Here is a 23,594-nt window from a genome sequence, read left to right as displayed (position 1 = left end):
TCGGCTTTGTGAAACTTTGTCCCAAGAAGAGATTAACTAATGTTCACGTGAGTATTTCAGTGTGTTTTGTTCTGCTGTTTCCCCTTTTAGGTGACAGCGAGATTGTAAATAATATGTACGAGACCGACCCTGATCTCCTTGCTGGCGAAAGTGCAGAGGAGGAAACAGAGGACAGTATTATGTCCCCCATTCCTGTCGGACCTCCATCACCCTTTCCCACCAGTGAGGACTTCACTCCCAAGGAGGGCTCACCTTATGAAGCTCCCGTCTACATTCCTGATGACATTCCAATCCCACCAGATTTTGAACTCAGAGAATCTTCGATTCCAGGGGCAGGGCTAGGGATTTGGGCCAAAAAGAAGATTGAAGTTGGGGAAAGATTTGGACCCTATATGGCAGTACAGAGGAGCACATTAAAGGAGACAAACTTTGGATGGGAGGTAAGCGCCTTGAATGTGACAATCACATTCATTTGTCTTCTGTGCAAACTGTTCATAAAGCGAGACTGAGCCCTGACTGGCCTGGGGACAGAAGTAGTGACTTTGCTAATGCCGTATTTCCCTGCGTTATTTTGCATCCCCCATTACATGCAGTATTTACAAGGCAGCAGAAATGCTTTTTAAGATAGTTTCTTGGGCTGCAGATGCTGCTCTAGCCCCATTTTGGAAGGGTGGTTGTAAATGATGTTGGGTCACTTCTTAAAGAGCTGGTCATTTTCAGCTTGTGTTCAGAACTTGTCACAGTGGAAGCAGTCTGATGAGTCGCATCATGTTCTGTAGTTGGGTGTATTACCTTTGACTTCCCATCCATGTTAGCTGTGCTGGTGTTATTAACTGCCCATAGGGAAGTAGCATGTACCCATTAACACCTTAGATGTTCTGGAGTTCTTGTTCTGCAGCAAAGATAAAGAAATGTGAAAGTCATTTTTCCCTAAGAGCTAGACAAAAGCCAGTCTTCAATAGGAAAACCAGCACTATCCCAGAACTACTCCTGTCTTTTCTCCCTGCTTTTCTGGGATTGTCCCAGAAATCATCTCAGTCTCTTCAGCTCCTATATTCTTGATTGGAAAGTATCTGTACCCCTAAGAATTATCATAAATCACAGTAGATTCTGATTGAATAGATCGGTAGATTGAAGAGTGAAATGTAGCCTGGGATTTAGGCTGTGTGTCCCCAGTCCCATCCCAGTGCATCCAATATAGAATAGCCCTAACATGACAGTAGGATCCGCCGTCCTTTGTGCTGAGGAAGGGGCTGCATGTGGGCCAGCTGATTCCAAGGTTTTCCTGGCTGGGACTCCAGCTAATTTTGCCTCCCTTTCCCCCGGGTGAAGCAGTAACTTGGCCTGTGTTCTCTGTTGGCCACTAACCAGTGTGAAGCTGTGGTTTACAAGCTGTTGGAATACAGAGGTGGGAAGCAGCTCAGGGATAAAACTGTAGGACTTAGTAAGTGGGCAAGCCAACAGTGCCATCACAGAAGCCCTGTTTTCTTAGAAAACAAGGTCAAAAGGGCTAAATTTCAGCATTCACTGAACAGTGATTCTGTGAAGCCCAAAGAAGGATGTCCAGATGTTGTTTACTTTCTTTCATGTGTCCAAAGTGCAGGAAACAGCAAAACGCACATGGTGTAAGCCCGGAACTCACCCATGTTTTGTTGTTCTGCAGTAGGAAGTGTCAGAAGAGCTAAAATCAGTGTTTGGTTTCCTTTTCTGTCTCTCCTAACGCAGGGTAAGGAGGGGGAAACTCAGCTGAGAGTTTTGATTCCCTCTCCCCCCGCCAACGGCATTCCACGGAAGTTCATCTTTGTGTGAGCTTCGCTTCTTGTGAATATCATTGCAGAATATTTAATGAGTATTATAAAGCTGTATTAGCTTCAAAACAAGGGCTTTCTGGAGAGAGGGGAAATTCCTGTTAATATGCTGGAAATAGTTACCTGTTGTGGGGAGGATACAGGTATGAGACAGCTTGAGATTTCCTCTTGTATTGATCACTTTAAGGTCTCTCTGGAACTAAGCACAATTTTCCTCTAGGAATAGGCAGTATTGATTATTTGTAGGCTGTAGTGTGGAAATGGCTCCTACAGAAAGGTGAATTCTGTTCTTACAGGTAGCATGGTTGGTGGTGTATTGTTTTAAAGCCTGATTTTTAGAGCCCGGTGCTGTCCTCCTTGGCTGCTAGAAGTCAGATCAAATTTGAGTAATGCAAATCTGTTTTTCTCCTATGACCTTGGCAAAACTTTGTCCTTGTTTTATATTTCCGATAAGAGTCTGTATTTACATTCATGTTTTTAAGAAACGTTCCCCATATCCACTCTGCCCTGAGTGCCAGCCCTGATAGAAGCCCTATCTCTTCGCTTCACTCCACGTTGACTTTGTGATACTGTGTATTTTTGTAGTGTCATTGGACAAACTCTCTGGGTACTGCTCCCATTTCAATGGCGTTCCTTTGTTCTCAGGTTTGGCAGGTATGTTTCGTACCTGAAAGGAAGGACTGTTTGTCCTCCATCAGATGTCCTCAGACGCTGTCTTAGACCCACCCTGCCGCTATCTTTTCTCGCTTGCCTTGTACTGACAGATACCTCCTGAAGTTTTCCTCTTCCCACTATGTTTAAAGGCAGTGTAGAAACTCATTCTCAGTCACTCGGTACCTTTGTCGTTTTACTTGGGAACAACATACAAAGACACTGTCCTGTGCTAAATGGGAATTCATGTGATAAATACTGTCTGCCTCTGGTTTCTGATCTGTCTCCTTGTGGAAGGTTGGAAAAGCCTTAAGGAGATGTTCTGGGCAGCTCCGTGTGATGTTACTTGTGTGAGGAAATTGTAACTGGGGTTGTGCTTCCATCCTCTGTTAATAGAGTTGAGTAGGCAGACCACTGGCAGCAAGGGAAGAAAAGGGGAGGAGTTTCATAGAATCACAGACTGGTTTGGGTTAGAAGGGACCTTAAAAGTTCATCCCACGGGCAGAGACACCTTCCACTAGAGCCGGTTGCTCCAAGCCCCTGTGTCCAACCTGGCCTTGAACACTGCCAGGGATGGGGCAGCCACAGCTTCTCTGGGCACCCTGTGCCAGCGCCTCAGCACCCTCACAGGGAACAACTTCTACTGAAGGTCTTTAGCAACATCTCAGTTTTGCTGGAAGCTGTCGTCCCCTACAACAGCGTAAACATCTTTGTGCCTGTCTGCTGTAGGTGGCATAAAGAGTGAAACTGTGCTGGAGGAGGCTCTGGGGAGGTGTGCAGGAGGTGTGTTTTTATTGGTGTTCTGTGGATTTTTTTTTTTTTAATTAAAGCTTAAGCTTGATAATTCACTGTATTAAAATACAATACCAATTTCAGAATGCTTCAGTTTGCACTTCACAGTTTAGATCTGTTTCTTCTGATTTCTCTAATTAAAAACCCCAACAAACAAAACCACCCCAAACATTTGGGAGGGACTGGAAAATGTGCTGTTAAGGGCTTTGATTTGGAAATGGATTTCTCTCTTCTACCCAAGGCATTAACACTGCAGAAATCACTTTCTCTTTTCAAACTTCAGTTAGAGCAGGTTTGTGAAGATTAAAATGACACAAAGCAGTTAAGTGTATTGCTCTGAAGTCCTCACAAAACACGGGCTGCTGTTTGGAGGTAGGGGCCAGCTCTTTTTCCATCTGAACTGTTTGATCCGGACCTGGCTCCGATGTAAAACATTAAGCTCCAGGAGGTGGGAGAAGAATGTGGTTTGCTGAAACTTTTGGCTTTACTCATTATTTCCCCTCACAGCCTAAACCATCTCAGGGAATAGGGAATGCCGTGTCTGACTTGCTGTATCTTGAGAGAAAGAGATGTGTAATAGATGCTTTTCCTTTTAGCCAGACAGGAGGATTGAGAGTGGGTGAATACACGTCCTACTTGAACACAAGTCTTCTCTATCCTGTTTCTTTATATGTTTTTCCTCCAACATGCGCTTTGTGGAATGTGTATTTAAAAATACTCTATATTAAACCACACCCATTATTGAAGGGTTTTTAGCAGGGGATGGCAGGGAGTGATTCATGCTCATTTCATAAAAATAAATGAGATGTGTCGGTGTTCCGGCCCCCACCTTCTCCTGGAGCTGATTCAGTGAGTGCCTGTATAGGATGGTGCGTTGTGGGTTTTCCCTCTGTGCCTCATTCCCTGACACTGCTGTGCTGAGCGTGTTTATCTACCTTTCTTCCCTTAAAAGACACCACCCAAACCAAAAGCCTCGTGATTATTTAGTGTGTCGTGATTGCATTTCTGCTCTCCTGATCCTATTACTTCCTTGCCTGCTGACACAAAACACACCATTCCGAGCCCCCCAAATAAATCACAGCGTCTTTTCCCTTTACTGCCTCGGGGACCTAAAGGGAAAAAGGAATCAGTAATGATTTTGATCACTTTGTTGAGTAAATTATGATATTTATCATAGCACAGTTTATTTTGCTAATTGAGAGAAGAATGGGAATCACATCCCAGAGGGAAATCTAGCAGCTGAATTCTAGGGAATTTGGAAGTAAGCTTTTAGCTCAGTTTGCTTCAGAGGGTAAACGTCATTAATAAAATATAGTTATTAGTTCCTTTGTTTTGTATTTTGAGAGATTATTTGCTGAAGCACAAGGGACTGACGTGTAAGGGGCAGGCTGCTGCTTTGCACGGGAAAAATCAGTGCTTTGATTTAATACTTTAGGGTGAAGATAGAAGCGATCCCATGAAAGACAAAAAACTGCGGAAAATGTAAGAGCCAGCAGCTAAGGATGCAGCAGGCGTTCCTGGCTTCCCAGCTGTGCCAGTGGAAAACTCTGCTTTATAGTGGCAGTGATTCAGAGCAGTTCAGCCTCCCCGTTCCCAAGAAATAGAATATTTAAATTGGGGGGGGAAGGGAGAGATTTTGGGGTTGGTTGGTTTGTTTTTTAGACATACTCATAAATACCAAGGAAAATTAACTTCACACAAGGGGTGTTGGTTGCTGAGAGAAGGATGATCTTGTGTTTCCTCAAGCCTGAAAAATATTAGGAATGAAACTGTAAGCATTCTTCTAACTGTGATGCTTTTGTCATGCTTCCCAGTTAAAAGAACATACAGCCCAAATTCCCTTGTTTCACTTTAAAAGCTGATTCAGTGTGTTAAAGCAGCATGTTCTTGGCTGTCCTGTTTCTTAACAAAAGGTGCTAAAAGAAGTATGAGTCCTTTAAATGAGCAAAGAAATCCCCAACCCCGTTTGCGCTCATCTTTTGCTGACATTCTTTCAACTCACAAACTGAAAGGATGTGATGATATTTCCTTGTAGTTTCTCTTCATGTGTCTTCTGATTCATTCCTTTTCTCTGGCCTCTGCCTTTCCCTTTGGCTGGAGAGTAATGTTACTAGAACAGCTTCTATCACTCAGGGAGAAAGAGCTTATGAATTGCTGTTTCCAAAACCACATCTAATGCTCTTGCAGGGAATGAGCAGTCCTGGAAGTGGCTGAGGAATGGTGTGCATGGCCATTCCCTAGCTGGAGCGTGTTACCTACGCAGAAAACATTTCCCATGCAAGTTACTCCACAGTTCCTTGGAGTTTTGTTTGGCTGGAATAATTCTGAGAGAAAAAGGATCTGTGGGTTCATAAGGTAAGCAGAACCTAAGAGCACTCTGGGGCTTCCCAGATATGCCCTGAGCCACCACCAGTGAGAAGCTATATATACATGTGGTATAAAACTCCAGATAAACTTCTGCTTTAGACTGAAACCCAGCACTTGAGTGGAAAAAAAATCAATCTCAAGGAGGAAAAAGAACTTACTGAACTCTGGATATTCAAATACTCTGTGATTATGGGCCAGTGAAGTTGCTCAGCTTTGTACATGGTAGATGCTGTCCCCCTTCCAGAGAACAACAGTGGTGAGAGCATCAACACTTACACCTTCTCCACGGTATATGGCCTTTGTTCTGGTGTCGGGGACCATCATGAGGAAGGGGAAGTGTCAGCTGCCAGCTCTGTCAGTTGTTAGGCTGTTTCCTATGCCTGGTGTTAGAAGCGTGCCAGTAGGCCCATGCGTCTGGCTTTTGATTCAGAAAAGAAGCAACAAAGAAAAGGCAGGGAGGGATCAGGGGAAACTGCTTATTGTATCAAAGGCAAAGTCCCATTCTCTACAACTAAATCTATTGGGGAGAGGTTAGTTTATTAATTTCAGCGCTGGATAGAAATGAAAACTGCACCTTATGACATCCGAGTGAAACAACTGAGATTTGTACCATTTTTTGATGTTTCACCAAATGCTTCAGTGTCAGGGTTAAAAGAGTAAGTCTTTTTTAGGCCCAAGAATGCCAAGATCTCTTGCTCTATCTTAGGCACGTCTCTAAAACATGGGTATATAAGGAATTAAGAAAAAAACCCAGAAGAGACAGGGGAAGGGAATGACTAAGAATACCTCCTGATATTTCTCTTTTATTTCCATAAGGGGTAATAACTCATGAGCAATCCGGCAGAGGGCACTTTCTTTAAATAGAACATTCTGATTCACAAGCAGAAAAAGGAAATAAATATTTTCTTTTCGTCTTCGAGAGACATCCATGAATCCCAGCTTGTGGAGCAGTGTTTATCATCCAGCTGAAAGGGGAAAAAAAGGGAGAAAAGGAAAAAAAAAGAGGAAAAGAAAATCCCACGAAAAGCTCAGTGGTGACCACAGGGTTTGAAAAATATCTCTTTTCATTGTCAAAAGCCTTGCAGAATACAGGGCATTTCTTCTTTCTCTGGAATGTTAACCTACGTAGGAATCCAACCTTTATTTTGTGCATTCCCAGAACAGCCTGGCTGGTGGAGCATTGGAACACAGTGGCTTTTGTAAAGGAGATGATCAATAAGTTAGAGTTGAACTGTAAATATACGGGGGGCTTTAAAGGAGGCACCGCTCAGTGGACTCTTTCAGTTGTGATTTTGGAAGGTGGAAGCAATGGGAAATAGCTTGCTTTGCAGTTCCTGGGCTGCTTCTGTATGGTGATGGGGATGTGTTTGCTGTTTGAGCAGACAGTCCTTATGCTGTTTACTGGTAGGTAATGTACGTGTGATAGTGTGGCAGAGAGGGCGCCAGCAGAAGCTGGCAATACGGGAACGTCCCCGAGTTCTCTAGAGAGCTTGGAAGCCAACAGCTGAGGTCAGAGCTGCTGCACCTTTCCTACTCACAGGTAGGCTGCCTACACCTTACTTGTCCCCTCCTGTACTGTGTGTTTCAGGTGTTCACCCAGCTATTTTCAAGGGTCCTTTTGCTGTGTATCTTATCCCTAGCCCCTGAGTTCCAGTAACCTTGTGCTAAGACATTAGAGAAAGTCATTACTCAACTTACTAAATACTAAGAGCTGTGTTTAGACTTTAAAGGCTTGTGACATGAGCAAACCTTTCAGTGAACCTCATTTGAGTTCCTGGTTAGTCATGAAGTCTGAAGGTTGTAATTTAAGTTCCTTCACCTCAATCTCTGCGATACAAGAAGTAACAACAGTGAATTTTCAGAGTAAAATGTTATGTAATTACTTTGAGGGAAATCACATTCTCTGCATAATTTGACATCATCCTCCTCTTCCCATAGCAAATACGGAGCGTCACCAGAAATTTGGAGAACTAAATGTAGCAACTCTTACTTTGGGGAATTTAGCACTTTACACATTTTGGCACCTCACTTGCTTCTGATCTGGCACTGGAGATGCAAGGGAGTTACGTTGTTGTATAGAGAGGTGAAAATGAAAAGTTGGCTCTATTATTCTTTTGAAGTAGTAGGACATAGGTCCTTGTTCTTCACTTGTTAACATACCATTTAATTACTCATCCTTTCCTCGTTTTGTGTGTTTTATCACAGCAAAGCACTGGGACCTGTACAAAATGAGAGAGTCCTTGTACTCAGAGTTTACAACTTTGAAAAACATGGGCTGTTTATCCAAGGAAGGTGTGAAGCTAAGCTTGAGTCACCTTTAGAAACCTTAGTGGAAGGAGCACATCTGCAGGAGGTTTGGTGGTCAGGGAAGTGGGGAGTGGAAGGAGCATTTCCACGCATAGGGAATCTTATTAGTACCTGCGTGCTTTGTTTCTCGAGCTGTGGCTAAGGTCAGCTGCTTTGGGAAGCATCTTGTAAAATAACCACCTCCACTTCTTTGTGCATCTCTCTCCATTTCCTGCTTCTCTCTGTCCTCTCTGAAAGCAAAAGGATAACAGGATCGTCTGAGGCACAGAAGTGGGAGCTGGTTGGTGTAAAGGGGTTCCAGATGGGTGACAGTATGCTGTGACTATTTAATGTGTTTGCACTGATCGGGGACATGCACCTTCAAGTGGGATGTGTAAATAAAGGAGAGGCATTTCCCTTCCAAGGAAAGCCAGTCTGTGTACACATCAGAACTTACTCTCTTTGCCCCAGGAAAGCACAGGCTGCTCCTGGCAACACGGTGCCAGTGAAGTAAATCCTCCCAGTGTGCCCTGCAAGCAATGTTGTGTGTAGTAAATGCTGCCCTAGTCTAAAGCCCTGATCTTTAAGAACCACCTTTGTGTTTAATGTACTTTATTCCCTTTCTGGTATAGAAACTGCAGCATTCAGCCCGCTGGTGCCTGCGTTTGTGCCGAGGCAGTTTGTTCAGCACACAGAAGTGGGTATTTTCTTCCTTTTGATCTGATTAGTGAGCAGTATGTTTCTTCACTTTCAGATAATGCCTGGGCAAGTCATTGCTTTAATTGTACATCTTATTGTGTCATCCCTGTTCAATCATGTTCAAAAATACCTACATTTCACCCTTGTCCCCCACCTCCCTTTTCCCATTTAGATCTCACTGAAGTCCATTCTACCTTATCAGCACAGTAATTTCATGAGCAGAGCTAGGATTTCTGCCGTTTAGGCCCCGGCCATTGTCTGTCGCAGCTGCAGTCAAGATAAACCCTCACCCAGAACAAAGTTGGAATGACCTTTTACAAGCAGAATCTGCCTTGTTTCCCTCCAGACTAATTTATCAGCCTTCATTTCAGCCTAGTCTCTCAGCAGAGGCCTGAAAGAACATTACAGAGAGCATGAATGAACAGGGGGATTAAGATGCTTGGCTAGTCCCTCTTTTTCATCAGACACCTTCTGGATTTACTGAGATGTAAGCTGTAAATGACCGTAAGTGGTGAACTGCCTTAAACTTGGAGTAAGGGAAAGGGGGGGGGAATCACCAAAGCCAAATGTTTGGAAGAGTGATGTGGGGAACTGGATAAACCTCCTTGAAGTCAGAAAGTGGTAGGTCTGAGCTGTAAGGAGGTCCCTGGCTATGCTGCTGTTACACAGAGGCTCAGTGATGGTTGTCCAGCCTGTCCCTGTGGGATGCAGGGATGGGGCAGAGGATGTGCCAAGATCTGCCTCGCAGTGAGATGGGCTTCAGCTTTTCAGAGCTGTTAACCAGGGGTTCTTGCAAACTTAAACCCAATGTATTGATTTAAAGCCAACATTAAGAACTGGATTACATGTGTGTGTACTAAAGGTAGTTTTGTGCAGCAGAGCAGCATGATTTTAGTGCTGCGAGAGCTGAAATTCTTTTCAAGTGAACTTGACAAGTGTCAAAGGGCCTGATATGAAATAAAGGATCTACTCTTAGCTGACAACAGCCATGGTCCAAAGGACTTGCTGTGAGGAGGGGAATAGCTGTCTCTTGAGGGAGGGGAGAGTTGCCAGCTATAGTTTGGGTGAATATCCTGCCCGTACCACACAGGCAGCTGGTCTTGGCTTTAGTGGAATTGGATAATTCCACCCCTAATACCATTAGGCATCGGATATCTTTTTAGTGCTTTTACCTTTCAGCTTTCTTCTGTGTAACAAAAAAATGGTTGTTTAACAACTTTGAAACATTACTGTTAAATCACAGGCTGCTCAGATAATGGGGGGGAACCTTGTCTGTAAAACTGGAACCATTGTGGTGGATAACTTTGAGTTGACTTGAAAGCTTTTGCAAGGGAAGAATTAAATGCAGCTCCAGTGGCTTAAGCTTTGCTATTGGTAGTGGTGGTTATTCCTAGTGCTGTATTACTTGCTGTATGTGTGTCTTCTGCTGTCAGTAGAGGAAGCACAAAGGCTGACAGTAGATGGCTGGGTCATCGTAGGAGCAGGAATGTCTACATATAAAGCTGTAACACCAGCAGGTTTTGCTCCTTTGGTAGATTATTTGAACTTTTGGTATATTTCAGGTTTTGGTGAAGAAGACAGGAGAGGCAAAGGATGGAATTGGTCAAGTGAGCCACATGGTAAAGCCCTCAAACACAGTGGTTTGTGATTAGAACAGAACCACCTAGGCTTTCCTAAACCTTGGGAAGACTTCTGATTTCATTTAGCTATTTGGATGAAAGTTCAGGCTGTGATTTCTTTGTATCTTCTGCATTGCCAACCCATAGTTGTGCCCTTGCAGCCTTTTAGCCAGTATTATGGAAGTTCTGTGATCTTTAGAGTTGATGTGGTCTTTATATTTGCTCCCAACAGTGGTTGTGTTTAATCTCTTATTGAGAAAGCTTAATAATGCACAAGTACTGCACTGTTACGAAGCTTGCACCTTGTATATTTACTTGCATTCAAACAAGAGGTGTGTGTATCTCATCTCTTAAATACTAACTAAGCTATTGTTCTAAGTAGTGTTTTACAGACACTTCCACTCAGAAGTTACCTTTTGCTATTCATAAGTGCTTATATCATCTCCAAAATGAATTTCAGTGGTGTGGAGGGGAGATAAAAAGCTGCCTTTCTGGCGAATTGTTGAGGCAAAATGCACATACTTTAAACAGGATGGATTGTTTTTGGCTCTTGTCCAGTTTCCTGGGAAATGGATAGAAGCTTAATTTCTTATAGACCACTGCAGCTGTGTTAGGTTTTAATAAGCATAAAGCTTGATTAAAACAAGCCAGGAAGTTCAGATGCTTGTCGAGTTGTCTCTGTTCTTTGGAGCAGATTTGGGTTTTACTGCTGAGTGGACCAGCAGCACCAAGCATTGGCAAAACCAATCTCGGGTTAACTTCCATTTAGATAAATGTATGGTGATGTAATTTAGTGTGTCCAGGGAAGAATAAGCTGAGCTGTGTCTATGTGATGCTGAGCTGCAGGCTGGTGCACACAACACAGTGATGAGAGCTTGCAATTGCTGCTGGCAGATCACTGAAGCCATTGGCTCAATGTGCAGTGGCAGTCCAAAAAAGTCAGCGGTACGCTGGGCTTACCAGGAAGGATGTTGAGAAGAAGACAGAGGACGTTGTTACTCTGCTGTATAGGCCCTGGTGTGCTGCTGTCTTGTGGCTCTGGTGCGAGTTGGAGAAAGAATAGGGAGGGCAGCTAAAACTTCCAAGAGGATTGAGTGACCGTTCTAGGAGGAAGAACTGGAACATCTGGAGTTGCTGAGTTTGGAGAGGAGAAAGTGTAAAGTAAAGTAGATACCTAAAATCCTGATAATGGTGGATAACACCAAATGGTGTCCCCAGATAAGAGGGGACACGCAGCCCCACGTGAAGGTGCTGGGCAGCACTGTGCCAGTGTTTCTGTTGCACATCTCATTTTCAGCCTTTTACTGATTTTGTGGGGTTTAGGTCCAAGCCACCATTCACAGGGTAAGTTCTCATCTTGCTGCAGTTTATACAAGGTTTGGTGGTGATCTGCTGGAAATTTCAGGTTTAGAAATTGGAGCCAGAGGAATTTCTTTTCCTGTCTTTGCCTGTTTTTCAAAGTCGCTTCATTTTGTAAAGGGCTTGTGTGTATGTGTGATATATACCAGCAAATGCATGTGTAAATTTACTGCTTACTATAAACTGTAATTGGCAGGAGCAGAAATATAGTGGATTCTGAATGTGAATGATAAAATACTGATACTGTATCCTTTAATTTATTACCTGTATTATCCACACTCTACGTTTTCCACTCAGTTCTCTCTCCTTCATGAGTTGTGTTTTCACTAGACTGGCATTTTCCTACTCTGATGAATTAACTGTCAATTGAAGTTAGTGAGATAAATCAAAACAAATGGACACGCTGCTCCATATTGACTTTCTCACTGCCTGATTCTGAAAACCACTTTCTGAGCCCTGTGCTGCTATTATGCTCACTTGGCTCTAAGCAAATGTACAAGAAGGAAGGGTCTGGGGGAGGTGGGTGTTTAATAGCCATCAATTACATTTTGACTATCTTCATTTTATCTAGGATCTTGTCAACAGTGAGACCTGTGCTATTTACCTAGAGAGAAGACACTTGGCATTGTGTCAGAAAGCTAAATGCAGAATGGCTCTTGGGAAGCATACATCGATGTTTAGGTCTCTTAAAATGTGGTCTTAATCTATGCCATGAGAGGGGGTTTGGAACAACTGCAACAGTTGAAGTAAAAAGGAGGACACGTCTTTATCAGGAGGAGCTATGTGCAGACACTCACCATAGCAGAGGAGAGGCAAGTCTCTGGTCTGATGGAGTGAGGTTTATTAACGTTTGCTGTGTGTAATTACACAGTTGCTGGAGAGGGGACTTCAAGATGTTGAAGTTTTGGCTTAGATCCCGAGATAGCAGAACTGTTTCTAGCCTGGTTTCTTCTATTTGTGCAGATGAGCGATGTAACCAGGCTCAGCTTTGTCCTGCTTAGACAAAACACTGTACTGAAGTAATTGGTAAAATAAATGTGAAATACAGATGTGTGTAAGACTGTTCCCTCTGCAGACATGGTAAAACTCTCACCGTAAAGAACACTGGTTGCCTGGGTGCAGGCATTCACTGTATTGTCATCTAAGGTATAATTGTATGATAGGAAAGGGGCTGATTGTTTTTAAATAACGAGAATAGAAAATCCATCTGCATGTCTCAAGGAGTGCTGCTGTGCAGGGCTGCCTGGATCAAACACCCACCCTACCTCCGGCTGACCTTAGCCGCTCTGCATGGCTTCAGTAGTAGCAACAAGCATATGCCTGTCATACAGCAAGTGTTGAAACTCCTTTTGCTATTTGTTTACTTGTATCTTAAACATCCATGTCTTAATAATTGGCTTTGAAATGCATTCTAGAGCAACCAGGTTATTTTTTCCTACTATTTCCTCATGACGGTTGGGTTGCGTCTTCCTGTGTAACCAGCACCACGTTTAGCAAAGCAGTTTAACATCATCTCACCTGGGAGAGATCTTATAAACTTCAATTCAAGAAGTAAAAGGTTAAAAAAAAATGTATGTGCAGAGGAATGGATGGTGGAAAGGGGTAAAGCCTCTCAGCAGTAGGTTAATTGGAGAGTGGAATACCAGTGTAGATGGGAGCACATAGTTTCCTTGGACAATGTGCTAAAGAACTGGGAGCTGGGAAGGACCAGCTGGGATTGTTAGTGAATTAGCTGAAGTCAGAAACTGCTGAATGGAGCAAAGAAGTAAAGGGGAAATGAAGGTTAGGGTATAATTCAGTCTAAATTAGGTGGGCCATTCACAATGCATAAAAGGGCTCTGAGCTTCCTTTCTTGGGGAAAATGGGTAGGAAAGCTCACTTTTATTTGGATGCGTGTTGAGTGGTTGATTTTAAGAATGTGCATACCTAGAGCCTACTTTTTGGAAGTGCATTATCCCACATGAGTTTGGAGGAAGCATTGAAAATGCCATGAGCCTGAAAGACAACAGGTTTAGTAAGAAAGGCTCAACAACCGTTATGCTGCAAGAGCATGTAATGTTAATCTCTTAGGAACTGAAACAAATTCTCTTCATTTGTTCCATCTTTGGTGCTTGTTATTAGCGATGAAAAGTCTGTATCTGATCACCTCGGAATCCTGGTGCTTGAAATCTGCTCTGGCTTTGTCCCACCTCTGCTAGTTATTTTTGAAGAGGTTTATTAGAGCATTTGTGTACTTTCATTAACTTCTAAGTTCTGTTTCTAAATAGCTGTACCATTGAAAGTGATGGGGCAGACAGCAGATGTCCTTGGAGACTGTGTTTGTTCTGCCTTAAATGATGAAGCAATAGGGAAGCCCCTCTCCTGCCTGAATTTAATATGCTAACAGTGAGTTTCAGATGGTATCTCCTCAAAGCATTGAACATGCAAGGGGAGCTGTTAGGTGACCTGGTAAAGCTCTGTAAAATCAAAAGCAAAATTAGGAGCAAGGGCAGTAAATGTTGGTTTACTTGTTATGAGGGGATGCCAAGCCTACAGGCCTGTGTGATGTTTATGGATATGGATCTGGGGAGGGCAGCTTATGGCCCCGCCACAACCAGAGGAGCCTGTGGTGAATGGGAGCAGCACAGTTGGCTGGCAGCAGTGGATGAAACGGTTTCAAAGCTGAGGGTTTCTCCAAGCAGCTGTGAGAAGAATCTTCATCTCCTTGTCAGAGCTGGCTCGTGCCTCTGTGCAACAGAAGTGTCTGATAATCAGTACAGTCACTCGAGCCACCTCTGGCGGCTTCAGTTGTTTCATCTGTTGAACAGTATCTTTGGAGTGGGGGTAAACACAAACAACACGCTGAAAGTTTATGCAGGGCGTACACTTCATATGGAATCAGAGTGGTAAATGCGAAGGAAGCTTGTGATTGCAGGTGTTCTTCATGTTATAAAAGATACTTCCCAATGATGCTTGGCTGTGGTGCATTTCTGATGTGACGGGAAGAGCTCTGCTGCATCCCTTCTGGTGTTGGGGCATTAGGTTTCTAGGTGGACCTTCAAACTTCTTTGTCCTCAGTTTGCTTAGGATCCCCAGAAGTATATCATCCATTTGATCACAAGAATTCACTGTTCTTCAACTTTGCAAGTATTTCAGAGCTCATTAAAGATCTGCATTACTGTGGTCTGGATGTTGTCTGTGAGCACGAAGTGATTGTAACTTAAGTAACGTGGTCATTGTGGCTGTGCAGAGCACACCAGAGTGATGGAGCCTTTAGCTCTATGGACAGATAATACCGAGTTTCTGTTTCAGAAACCAGGGTGATGCTGATGCTGTGTATGATGAACCTACCTGCAGAGGCATTGTGTTGGATCATCAGTAAGATAAAACCTGACTGTTTGTATTCTGGTTTTATCAGACGTAAGATGCTTAATAAGGCTGATTTTATCAGTGTGCAACTCCAGAAGTTCTGTGGCAGGACGTGGAACATTTTTCCCCTCGTGCCACAGCCTGGACTCATTTCTGTGCTCACTCTGAAGGCTTATGTCAAGCCCAGTCAATTTAAATGAGATTCAGAACTGGAACAGCAATAAGTGTTCAATCAAAGTATTTGATAAATCGCTTAAACAATCTTGCAGATTGCAAATTCTGTAAATGCAAGTTCTGCACTTATTCAAAACTAGTGAATGTGACAAGACTAAGAGACAGCAAAGTCAAAACAGCAGGAAGAGAAACTCAGATTCTTTGATGAGATTAAAATACCAGCAATTGAAGTGGTGAGCAGGTAGGACTGTGCTGCTCGTGTAGCTTTCTAACCAATTCTTGAGCATTTACAAGGAGAATATACAGATGGGATAAAGAAGAGAAGGCTGATTTGATGATTGCAGCATAATTTTACCTTTACTTTGGGGTATGTGTGTTTTCCTTAATATCTTGAATGGCATAATTTAGGTGGTCAGGGAAGTTTTCTCTCTTATTAAATGGAATGACAAGTGACTGTAAAGGCAGGAGAAGGGAAATCTCAACAAACCCCAGATTGCTTTGAATGCTAAACAATTTTTCTTTGGTTACTCAGACCGTAGCATGAGCTTCCTCAGAGGGAATTCATTCTGAGAAGTGTCTCCACATAAAAGGTGAAAACAAAGTGTTAAAACAGACTCTTTGGCTTGACTTAAACTGGTCTGTTCCCCTCTGCAGCCATGAATGTGTCCAGCTACCTAGTTAATAATTTCTTTAGTACAATTTTGATTATCCCAAAGCAATATGGAAGAAATTAAAGCAAATACTGTTTTAGTGGCTTCCAGAATGAAACGTTGCATTTTCTTCTTTGACCTTTTCCCATCTTGTTAATGAAAGAAGTTTGTCAGATTATGATGGGAGAGGAATACGCTTACCCTCAGTACCAACACAAGGGCAAGGAGCAAGATTTGCAGTAAGTTTTCAGGGTTACCAGAAGGAAGATGGAAAAATTGCATCATTTTAGACTAACTGGTGTTGATCTTCAGCATTTTAGTCTAAAAAAGTTGTTGGTTTTGTGTGTCTGTTCAATCTCATCATCTTTGTCCTTAATTGTAATGTGAGGGGGGCTTTTCTTAGGAGCCTGGTGCCCAATTTCGCTTGCATCCACCATGAATGAATTTCTGATCCTCAGGAATCAGGAGTTTGATCACTTTTTGCTGAGGTTTCAGTAGGAGCTGGTTGACCTGAAGTCTGTGCTGCTCATCCCGGGCATTTATTGCCAAGGACATCAGCAAGGGACTGATCTCTTTGTCTCCTTTCCCCCACCTGTTTTGCTGCAGATGTGAAATGTGCTTAATTGGTGCTTAAAACTTGGGTGCTGAAAACACGTACATCTATTTTCAGACAGTGTGAGGCCTGATTTGGGAAAGCTTTGAAGGACTTTGAGATGGTTGAGTGAAAACTGTTTGTGCTAATAGCAACGTATTAGAAATTACATGGATCATGTTTTGTCCAGCTTGAAGTTGGGCAGGTTTTCATTATGCTGGACTTGCATACACCCATATGGACACACACACATATTTAAACCTCCCAAACAAAAATGCTAAAGCTCCTTTGCATCACTTTGGTGATAGGCTTGCTGTGACCTCCTGGGTCTGAGAATGGTTCAGGCAATTCTCTCTTAGTTAAACCAGTTTTCCAAAAGCTACCCAAATACAAATGATGTTAATAAATTAGGAAAGATTTGCATTTGGGGCCAGAGGCTACTGCAATGCCTTCTTCTATTAAAAAAATAATCATTTTGAAACCACACTAGAATGTACTTCACACATGTGGATACAATCATTAAAAATATTCCCCCTTAACTTCAAACCAATCTTTTCCTCTTAAAAAAGAGGTAATTTTTAAGACTTGCTAGCAGTCATTATGCCTTCTCCCATAAAATCTGTATGGTTAGCACATTGAACACGTATTAGTTAATGGAAATCAGCAGCTGCAAGGATCCATATAAAACTACATGGTATGTACAAGGTAGAATCACTTCAAGCTCTTGCCTTGCTTGCAGGATGCCGGTGCCTTTCTTCTCTGGTATGTCCGTGCTCTGTCTGGCACAGTGGAGAGGTTAAGCTCCGTGTGTGCGTGCAAGCGTGTGTGTGCGTGCGTCTGTTGTTTCTTTCTTCTTGAAATGCTTCACCACAGTAGGCAAAATGGATGAAACACAGAAAAAGAGAGACAATAAATAGTTTCCTAACCTGGCCTGGATAATGGAGAAAGTTCGTTAGATTTATTAATCCTCATTTTCCTTTGGACTGTCAGGCTTAGAGTGACAGTAAAAAAGCTTGTGACGACTTTGGCTAATTTGCACTCCATTCACTTTCTCATGAAAACCCATCAGGATGACTGAAGAACTGCTCTGCAATTGACCTTATTCAATGGCAGAGTGATATACTGGGAAACAGGCCAGTTTTTACAATGCCGAAAAGAGCAAATTGGACGGAATCTTTGTTCCTCTCTTTTTTTCTCTTTCCTTTTTATGCCAGTCTTGCTCTAGTTAAGCTCTCTCATTTGTTCCAGCCGTAGCTCTAGGGCTCAGGTCACCCTCTGTGGCTGCCATTGCAGGTGATCACTGGGCTGCTTGTCTTGGATGCAGAGAGGAGGGAGAAAGGGAAAGGCTGGAGGACTCTGCCGCAGTGAAAACATGGAAGAAGTTGTGCTCAGCCAGATGTTCAGGGCGAGGAGGCTGCTTTTGCCTTTGCACACAGAAATCACTGGTGCTCAAACAGGTTGTGTGCACCTAACAGCCGGGAGGGAGCTGCTGTCGTGGGTACTGTTTTCCTGTCGCTCATGGGGTGAGACACTAAAGCTGGAGGCTGGTGGTGGCCGTGGCAGAGGAGAAGGAGGGAGGAGATTCTGTACTCAACTGTTCTGTGTGCCTTTTCTTCACATCGAACCCAGGATCCTTCACTCTCCCCCATGCAAAGGGAGAAGGGGACACGGTTCGGGGCTGGCAGCAGGGGCACAGGGACAACCGAACCCTTAAATGAACATTTAATGTTTTATGCAAAAGAGAACAGCGGTGAATGAGGCTCCGAGATTAGCACATGAACAGTCAGTGTCTGGCAGACACCAAATTTATCTGGGACGGTGGAGAAAGGCAAAACAATTCGAATTGGAACTTGTTTATCCTGATCATCCAAAGCCTCTCCCAGAATCCCAGCCTGGTCTGGGTTGGGAGGGACCTTAAAGCTCCTCCAGCTCCAACCCCCTGCCACGGGCAGGGACACCTTCCACTAGAGCAGGTTGCTCCAAGCCCCTGTGTCCAACCTGGCCTTGAACACTGCCAGGGATGAGGCGCAGTTTTATAGCAAAATGGCATAGGCGGGGTCAATTCCTATTGAAATCATAGGCTTTGGAAAACCCTCTTCTCTCTCCAAAGCAGGACCACCCTCGCCTGGCATCCAGAAAGCCTTCATCTGAGTGTTCTCTTTAAGCACAGTGTGTTAGCCTCCTGCGGAAAGGCTGTGAGCATCAGTGTGTTTGGGTTTTGAAAGCAAACCAGCAGGCTGGAGAGCGAGGTGTGTGTTGGGAGAGCAGAGGAACAACAAAGCTTTTTCTGCTGATATTTTGGGGGCGAATATTCACATGAAGGATGGGTTCTATAGACAGAACGGGTCTTGATGTGCAGGATGAGCCTAGAGAGAAGTGTGATCTCCTCTGAAGTGCGCCACAGTCACTGTTGGGTCTTTCTCATGGTACAAGAAGTCTATCTGGCTATTTTGGACCTCTGGTGGTTGATGGCCTTGAGTGATACGACTTCCGCATCCCGCTGTTTCCACACGCTGCGCGGAGTCACTGGCACCGTTCTCGTCTTCCCTCTGTCATCTCCTTGCCCTCCTCCTTCTGGTGCCCTCAGGTCCTCCAATTTCCCCTTCTCTCTCTATCAAATTCTGCCCATGTCCGCACCCTCATTAATCAATGTCAAGTCACAGAGTGTACAACAAGGGCTGTATTCTTCAACTGCCCCCTCAGCCCTCATACATCCCATTGTTCCAAAAAACTGATTCAGATGGCAAGAAAACAGCCGATGCAGCACATAAAAGAGATGAGACAGAAATGAAAAGAATCAAGGAGGGGGAAAAAAAAAAAAAAGAGGAGGCATTTTTTTCCCCTGAAACACTCGAATAAATACTCGGCAATGATAATTTAAATTATTCATACATTTATGAAAACATCCATTGAAAAGTGAAGTGTATGATGCTCTTTGTCTACTTTACTTGTCTCTTGTTTGTGATTAACCTTTACTGTAACTTGGGCTGGCAGTGCCACGGTCACAAAGACCAGACTTTTCCTTCCATGGGAAAAAATGTTTCATCGTATCCAAACGAAAAATTAAGTGGAGGTATTTAGTGCTGATGTGGCAATTTGTTGCAGAGCATTAGAGATGCAGCATTATCCGTGCCTGTAGTCCAAACACTGCCTGGTAAAAAGAAATAATAAATAGACAAAGCCAGCTTTTACCAGCGGGCTCCCTTACAGCCTCGTTTGACATCTATTCTACTTCCAGTACCATGACGTGCTTCGGGAGCCAGCGAGCTCAGCACCACGCAGTGCACGGGACTTGCTGCTCTCGGATGAGGGTCTGCATCTGTGTAGATGAACACGTACAAACTCAGGCCCAAAAATGGAAGTGAAAAAGGTGACTCGGTTATTTTGGTTACAGCTCATAGATGTGCAAACGGTGCAAGGCCTGTTCATAGAGTAGCATGGATAATTCCATCAGGAAAGGTGGGACATTTGAGACCTGATGCTCTGTGGAAGTCCTGATGATGTTTCTTTTGCCTTCTAGAGCAATTTGTTTGCTCAGACTTTGCGGTCGCTGCACTTCAGAAAGCCTCAGTTTGCAGCAAGATGAGCAGCAGGATATTAAACGCCAATAGTGATAAACAGTCAAATGTCAGAATGATAATTTGAGAGGGTTTGGAAAGCTCGTTTCTGTGGGGATTGTGGTTCCTTTGGAGTATCTCTACAGTTCTTCGTTTTTTCAGAGACCAAGAGAAATAGTCAAAGCAAAGCTTCTCTTACAGCATTTGTGTCTTGCTTGTAATTCATCAAATTTCTATCCGACTTCCAAACCAGCGAGGTCTGGATAATGTCGTATAATTTATAGATAATCATCCCAACGTTTTTTATTCTCAAGTGAACACATTTACTCCTGCAAATATGCATTTCTGCCTCCCCATAACTGGTTGATTACGTGGGAGGGGGAGCCATTGCCTAGCAGTCAAAGCCAAGGGATTTTAAGCAAAGATCTAGTTACTCTTGCGTTGACGGTGCAGTTGACTCTGTGTGTGACCTTGGACACGTCACTTACTCTCCGAATGCTTCACTTCCTCCTGTAAATGGATCCAGCAGTTCTGAGCAGATGCAGGAAAGGGTATCTGGGTCTTGGTAAAGCATTTTGAGATCTCCCTCCTAATGGGTGCTGTTGGGTCTTGGCAGTTGAAACTGATACGCTCCTCAGTGGCGGGTTGTGTTGAGCATTATCCCGGTGGTGCTCATCTCGGGAACTTTGTGTTTTCTTTCACTTTCCACCCGTGCATTTTGTCTTCCAGTATTTTCGGTTTTCCTATCGAGCTCTTTCTGCACAAAGTGGGCTCTGAAGGTTTTTCTTCGCATCCATCTTGTCCAGGATTTACTGGATTTGTCTTTTGCTGAGGTGAAGCCTGTGCCCTTGTTTCAACAGAAAACATTTTTGGTAAATCCACTAATGGATAAATCTACTAGAAGAGGCTGTCAGCCATAGGATACAGTATTTATATAGAAAGTGTGGTGGAAAACTGTATATTAAAAGAGGAAAGGAGCTGGAGCAAAAGTCCTAAATCAAACTGCTGGCAATGTTCTGTCTTGGTGTGTATTTCTTGCTAGGCTGTGATTCCTTTTTCTTGGAAATTATCCAGAACTTCCTGGCTCAGTGATCTGGGATACTTTTCAATGTACTGGATATATGGAGCAATGGGCAGACTTCAAAAGGTTCTGAAATTGTTTGCGGGCTATGGAGAGACATCCAAAGTATTAGTTTCTTTTCTCAGCTGATTTGCATAAATCTTCCTTCACTGCTTCCAAGGCTTTCTGTAGTTTCTGAGCAAGAGACAGCGATCAGATCCCTCCCATTCACACTCCAAACCAAATTGTCTTTGGGATCAGTCATGTGGAGCCTCCTTATCCTAGAGCAGAGAGCTTTGCACCTTGGCTCTTCTCACTCATAGAATCCCAGACTGGTTTGGGTTGGGAGAGGCCTTAAAGCTCATCCATTTCCAACCCCTGCCACGGGCAGGGACACCTTCCACTAGAGCAGGTTGCTCCAAGCCCCTGTGTCCAACCTGGCCTTGAGCACTGCCAGGGATGGGGCATCACTCCTTCGTTAGTGAATGGGCAAGGGTATGGCCACTGGTACAAGTCGCCTGAGTTGTACCAGCTGGTAACAGGAGCTATGGAAGGAAAACCCTCCTCTGCGTTCACACCCACAAAACCACCCCCAGCGTTCTCAGTTGTGTGTGGATGAAGATGATTTAATTGGGTCTGGTTCTTCCAAGCACAAAGTCATCCTGTTATTTGGCTGTCAGTGCTGTAGTTCATGGGTAACCACTGCCCCTCATTTTCTGCCTGGCCTTTCTAGCCTGAGGAATTAAAACTGCTTTTTCCTCACATTCAGATGGTTCAGAACTGATCCCTGTGTGATCCCTCCCGGGGTCCCCCCACACCCGATGGCTTTGCCCGTAGAAGGTACGGAGATTCCTGTTGTGTGGCGCTCCCTCCTCCCGCCCGGCCACCAATACCAGGCTCTGGGAAGGTAGCCAAATGCCACTGAGGACACTGGAGCAATAAATCATCCTCCTTCCAACATCTGCAGGCCCCAAAGGCTAGCCCCTCGCGATGATGATCTCGCCTCCCACCCCCTGCTTTTTATCCTGTCCCTCTCTGACAAAACACCTATTGTCACAGCCTGAGTGAAGAAGAGTCCTTTTTCCTTCACAAAGGCCTTCTGAAGCCAAGTTGTGAGCTGCCAGAGAAGATGCCTATGTCTCGGCAGGGAGTCTATATCTCACTCTTTTTCTCTGTAGTTCATACTTTTTCTCTCTCACGGGGGTCACCCAAAGCCTTTCACTCTGGCTTCATATTCACATAAAGACATCAAGAAAAAGAAAAACCACACCAGAAAGAATTATTAGGCATGGCTGTCAAATGCTTTATGGGGGGGGGAGTGTAGGGGGAAAGAACAGTAACTCTTTATGTGCTGGCATTGTTATAGGAGCTAATGTACCACTGCCCGGGTGCAGTGTGCGGGGAGGCATTACATGCAGTAGGAATCAGAGACATGTTAAACTGAAATATTGTGTTTCAGGAAAAGGGCATTTTGTTTTCGTGGCTGCTTTCTGGGCAGGTTTTTCCAGGTTATAGGAGGCTCTTTCCTCATCCTGCTTTCTGGAAGAACTTTTATTTTATTTGAAGAAGCCTTTATGGACTGCTGTTTGCATGGCAGTTGTGAACTGCAGTCGTTTTTAGGATCAAATAGATCAAACTAGTCCATTTCTGCATGTGAAGGGAGTTTAAAAATCCAAACCCTCTATTAATATTTCATCAGTGAATGGGCAAAGGAGCTGAAAAACAGGAGAGAAGAGCCCTCTTGCCCCTCTTTTTAGCATCAGAGACATGGTTACACTTTGGGTTTGTTCGGAGGGCAACTGCTGCGCTGATGCATGGGCTCAGAATTATGGACTTGCCCATTCGTGGCGGGTTAATGGCAAAAAGCATTCCTGAATCTGCTCCCTATCTCTCCCAGCGTGCTCATGGAGAACCTGGGAGAGCTGGGAAGTGAAGGCTTCACAAACAAATCTGCCCGAGGTTCATCCATATGCCACGTAGCTGTGTATGGTTTAACCCTTGGAAGCTGTGCTCCCGAGCAGGGGCAGCTGTGCTGGGCACTGCTTTGGGAAGAAGATAGATTAAAAACTTCACTGGATCCTCTGGAAGGCTGAGACTGTAAAGTTAACAGTAGAGTAACCTATTAAAATTTACAGTGCAAGGCATCAAAACAGAAGAGAAGTGCACATGTATAAAGTTTAAAGCATCCTTATAAAAAGCCGGAAACGTAACACTGCATTCCTCCAAATTATTCCCTTAGCAAACATTTTTATTTCCAATTAGTAAAAGAAAAATTGCTAATTTGCTGCAGTTGGACAGGCCTGACGTCTCAATCTGCAAAGTGTCAGTGCTGTGAAAGGAAATGTTTCACACTGTGCTGGAGAGAGAGAGCAGCTCTAAAGAGGGTCAGGGCATTGGGCCCAGAAACCAGATTGACTGGCCATCGTGCTAAATTACTCACACAAGACACACATTGTCTGCGGTGCCAGCTCCAGAGTACTCACTTTCTCATTCTTTCCCTTTTTTAGCTGGTGCTTGGGGAGGAGGTGAGGGGATGGCAGGGACAGCAGGAGGGGGGCTTGGATGAGAGAAGGGACGAGAGAGCTGTGCTCAGCAGCAGTGAGCGGTCCCATCCTCTGCTCCCGGCTGAAGG

At 44.0% G+C, this 23,594-nt stretch overlaps 1 protein-coding gene across 4 annotated transcripts in view; it reads left to right on the top strand.

The window, feature by feature from the left end:
- The window catches only part of PRDM16 (PR/SET domain 16), a 278,163-nt gene that overhangs the window by 107,813 nt on the left and 146,756 nt on the right, over positions 1-23,594 (top strand). For all 4 annotated transcript variants that reach the window (XM_030508173.2, XM_030508171.2, XM_030508174.2 and 1 more), the window contains exon 2: positions 91-440. In XM_030508173.2, coding sequence (XP_030364033.1) covers positions 91-440 — 350 coding nt within the window. The remainder of the gene's footprint in view (positions 1-90; positions 441-23,594) is intronic.

This window comes from Strigops habroptila, chromosome 16, assembly GCF_004027225.2.
Source record: "Strigops habroptila isolate Jane chromosome 16, bStrHab1.2.pri, whole genome shotgun sequence".
Classification (NCBI taxonomy): domain Eukaryota; kingdom Metazoa; phylum Chordata; class Aves; order Psittaciformes; family Psittacidae; genus Strigops; species Strigops habroptila.
This window is presented reverse-complemented; position numbering and strand designations above follow the sequence as displayed.